This window comes from Scleropages formosus, chromosome 3, assembly GCF_900964775.1.
Source record: "Scleropages formosus chromosome 3, fSclFor1.1, whole genome shotgun sequence".
Classification (NCBI taxonomy): domain Eukaryota; kingdom Metazoa; phylum Chordata; class Actinopteri; order Osteoglossiformes; family Osteoglossidae; genus Scleropages; species Scleropages formosus.
The window spans coordinates 40644289-40648452 of NC_041808.1; the positions used below are offsets into that span (position 1 = coordinate 40644289).

General features: G+C 41.9%; 1 gene segment (V, D, J or C); it reads right to left on the reverse strand.

Moving 5' to 3' along the window:
- Window positions 1-698: 698 nt before the first annotated feature.
- On the reverse strand, window positions 699-1219 carry LOC114910231 (immunoglobulin heavy variable 3-30-like). The segment is given in 3 exon segments: window positions 699-913; window positions 999-1007; window positions 1150-1219. Coding segments are annotated over 3 exon segments (294 nt in total).
- Between the last annotated feature and the right edge of the window lie 2945 nt (window positions 1220-4164).

Below are 4164 nucleotides of genomic sequence, written 5' to 3' on the forward strand. Positions count from 1 at the left end.
ACATAGTAAGAAATACACTGTACTCCTCTCCCAGTCTTTATTAGAGCAACATCCTCTGGCCAGTGGTTGTACTGCACTATAATTCCATCACCCACTGAAGTGAGTTCATTTATATTTATTTGATTAGCATACATGTTTCTCACAAAAAGCACAACAGCGCATTGCAAAAACCAAAAGGAAGTTGGTAGTTAAAAAAATCGTTCATTTGCTCTACAGCTGTTTCATCAAAACATTTAAATGTGTGAATTCATATTCGGCCAGAATCTTTTAAACATTTTAAGCCAGTTTATAATGTATTACAATTGATTCATTATAATTAAAGTACATATTAAAATTCCAAATGGGTTAAAGCAACAATACATACAATGAACACTGAACTGGTCCCCAACAAAAAAAAAAAAAAAATGCATTACAAATAATACAGAAGTTGGAAGTTTATGCAAGTTGATTTGCTTCTTAACAGTTTCCTCAACACGTTTAATTTCATATTTGACCTGATTCCTTCAACCCTTTCAAGGTAGTTTGGAATTCATAAATAATTCATTATAATTAGAGTGTATATGAACTGAAATTCCCTGAGGGCTAAACCCCCATAAACAGGAGTCTAGACTGACTGTGAGTTGGAGAAGCAGTTCACCCCTCTCACACCTTCCTCTCCCTGTGCTGTTTTTGTACAAATCTCTGTCTCATTTCTCTCACTAAGAGTGTCTCGCATAGTGAAACATAGCTGTGTCTTCAGCTTTTAGATTATTCATTTCCAAGGTGACGGTGCTCCTGTCATTGTCCCTGGAGATGGAGAATCTTCCCTTCACAGACTCTGAGTAGTACTTGCTGCTCCCACTAGGTCCGCTGATGTATGAAATCCATTCCAGGCCTTTCTGTGGAGCTTGTCTCACCCAGTGCATTCCGTAGTCTTTAAATGTGTAACCAGAGCCAGTACAGGTGAGAGTGAGTTTCCCTCCTGGACTGACTACCAGACTCAGTCAGAACTACATCACCTTGGGCACCTGGACAGAGGAAAGAATTGATTAAAAACAGTTGGAAACTCCTTCTCATATACTGACGTAGTTTCGTAATAAAAATTTCCATGGCAAACAGAACCTGAATGAAATAAAGAGAAAATTTTAAAAAATAAATAACACGTTCAACTCCACTTAAAGTTTAAAAAATACTCACAGGAAGCAGCTGCCAGCAGTAACAGCAGAAACACAGGGAACATGTTTGTGCTGAAGCTGAACTGCTGTGAAGATCTATGAGTGTCTCCTGCTGGGGTCTGTGTCCATCACTGGTATTTAAGAGTCAGGGCTAAGTCAGGTTTGCATACATTGGGGGTGTGGTACTGTAGTATCTGTGTGTAAATTACAGATATAAAGCAGGAAACTTTACTTACTGTGCTGTTGGACTGTAGACAGCACTGCACTAAAGAATGGACTCAGTCATCTGATAAAACAGTATTATCACTTTGGGGTTAACTAATGTTCTGTGTCAATATGTGTTCTGTCTTACCAGACTGATCAGGACTCTCAAACAATGCAGAATGTGTTTGTCTCAAAAATTTAACCCACCACTGGAGTGATTCCATCAAAATGTAGCGCATCTTCTTGCAACAACAGAGACAGAAATTTACCCACAGAGACACTTCAGTCATGGGCCATTGATACTGATAAAGAGTTATTAGAAAATGGTAGAAAAAACTGTAAAAGATTTCTAGAAGAGTCTAAATGGCAGCATGGGAACATCAAATATGTTTGTTCAATTTGCTGACTCTGCGAAGTCTGCAGATCAATTTTCTTTGCTAATTTAGAGATCAACACCAACAGCTGTGTTGCTCAAGAATTTAGAAAAATGTTGCTGCCCCTTAACTGTAGCATAGGAAACAGCATCTTCACTACACCATGTGGAATTAAACCTTATACCCTATGAGAGATGAGGTACATCACAGGGGTCACACACTATACATGGTTCTTCACAGTGGAAGGACAGACACTGACACAGAGAGATGGTGAAAAATGTAAAATTTTTTCACTGAGGAGTTGTTCACAGGGAATTCTGTGAAGCCAAAAAGCCATAAACAAAAACACTGGAGCAGAAAGAATAGAACGAAGCTCACAAGAAGCAACAGGACAATGTTTGTTAGGCGTAACAGGGAGGTTTTCATGTGGAAGCATTCATATACAGGGACCCCTCTCTTTCACTGCAGGGAAAGTTAAACATGTAATTATATTTTTCCAACAATGTAAACAGTTCTGGCTTTGCCTTAATAGTATATAACGGTGCCACAGTCCTAGATTCCTCAGATAGGAGCTCTCCCTGAACCAAAGTGTGTGAAATCTCTGGCTACCTGTTTGATTCAACTGTCCTACAACTAAGTTGTCTTAAAATAATTTAACTTTAGAGACAACAGAGGTACCACCAGTCATCTTTGTTCTAAACCACTGATGAAGGAACAAGTTGGCATTAAAACTACATATTACTAGATACAGTAATTTAACAAATCATTCCTGAGCAAGTCAGGATTGATTTGTGAAGGAAACCCTAAGAAACCTCTCAACACCTGATTCCCTTCTTTTTACCCCAGATGAGTGAAATCTGTCTGTGTTGGAGGATTATACAGACAGGCATCCTCTCTCTAGGTGGTTCTCTGTGCTCCTCACAGTCCAGGATGGGTTCGTATAACACTGGTATATTGATCATTTTGTAATTACTGTTGGTTTAAAAAAAAAAAATTTCAGTGGATTGCACATAAAGAATCATTTTCAAGCCATTAAAATGTCACGTAAAGGTCAGTGTAAATTGTCCGCTGTTTGTGGACCAAGCATCTTAATGTCACGAGGACCGAGGGAACCGGGACGACTGGACCCAACTGCAGAGTCGTTCATCTGGAGTCAAGGGATCAGGTAAGTTCTTGGTGTTGGGGATAGGCGAAGGGTCAGAATAAAGATCCATGGGCATGGTCAGAGAACAAAGCAAAGGGTTGGTTGAGCAGCAGTCAGCATTGTAATGAAGAGCTGTAGGCACTGTGGGCTGAAAACCAGAAACTACAAACCATATCATTTGTCACAAAGAAAAGCAGTTATGCCTGATGAGATTCCACAAAAATAGGGGTGCTGAGGAGGGTCTTTTAAAGGCTGAGCAGTTAGTCAGGAACTGGAGTCAGGTGCTGTCGATTGGTTTGTGGGCGTGAACGTGACACTTAAATGTTAGACTGACGATCTCAGTTCTACCTGAAAGATAAGTGTAGCGTCCGGACAGGAGTCTGCGACGGACGGACGGACGGACGGACGGACGGACGGACGGACGGACGGACGGACGGACGGACGGACGCACGCACGCGCGTTGCTATTACGGACGAAACGTAAAATGACCTCACGTGCAGGGTGATGTTAAAAGTGCACTGTGAAGACTGTAAGACACTCGGTGGAAGTGAAACAAGAAACACGAGACCAGGAAACACACACGGTGTTTGAACTACGGTGAACAGTGAAACGCTAATCCGTGAGTATGACCGCAACCCCGAGACGTGACGAAATACCGGACTGGAACACTGGACTAGGACTGAAGAACAAGAGGCAGGAACTGACAGGACGGACACTCGGGACTGGAACATGAACAACTGGGAAACAGACTGAGGGAACAAGAGACTACGAATCGCCAAGAGAGCACAATAGAACCGCTGATTAAGAATCCGCAAGTAGTTCTGCTCCGCTGGCTCCTTTTATACCTCTGTGTCCTATGAGACTGAGAGGATACGTGAGCGTTAACTAGCGGCACTGAGTGTCGCCGCCTCTCCCCAGGAGGGGCAGTGACCCCGTGGGACGTGACAATCAGTTCTGTGCTGTAATAATGCTCAAATTCAAATTTTCATCATCTTGCATTCAAAATGAATGTAAAAGAGTAAAATAGGAGCCTGTGAAATAAAGCTATTGGGTTTTGGATAATGGAAGTGACCACATGGGCAGGACAAACACAAGCGACGACAAACTTTTCCCAAAGTCAAGGTTTTAATTGAACTAATATTAACTAATCCAGGGAAATATCCCCTAATGCAATCCAAAACGTAAACTCAGGAGGGAAAGACCAAATATGTACAAACTAAACTGTTAGCAGGGGGTGCAGTGGGTTGGACCGGGTCTTGCTCTCTGGTGGGTCTGGGGTTCGAGTCCT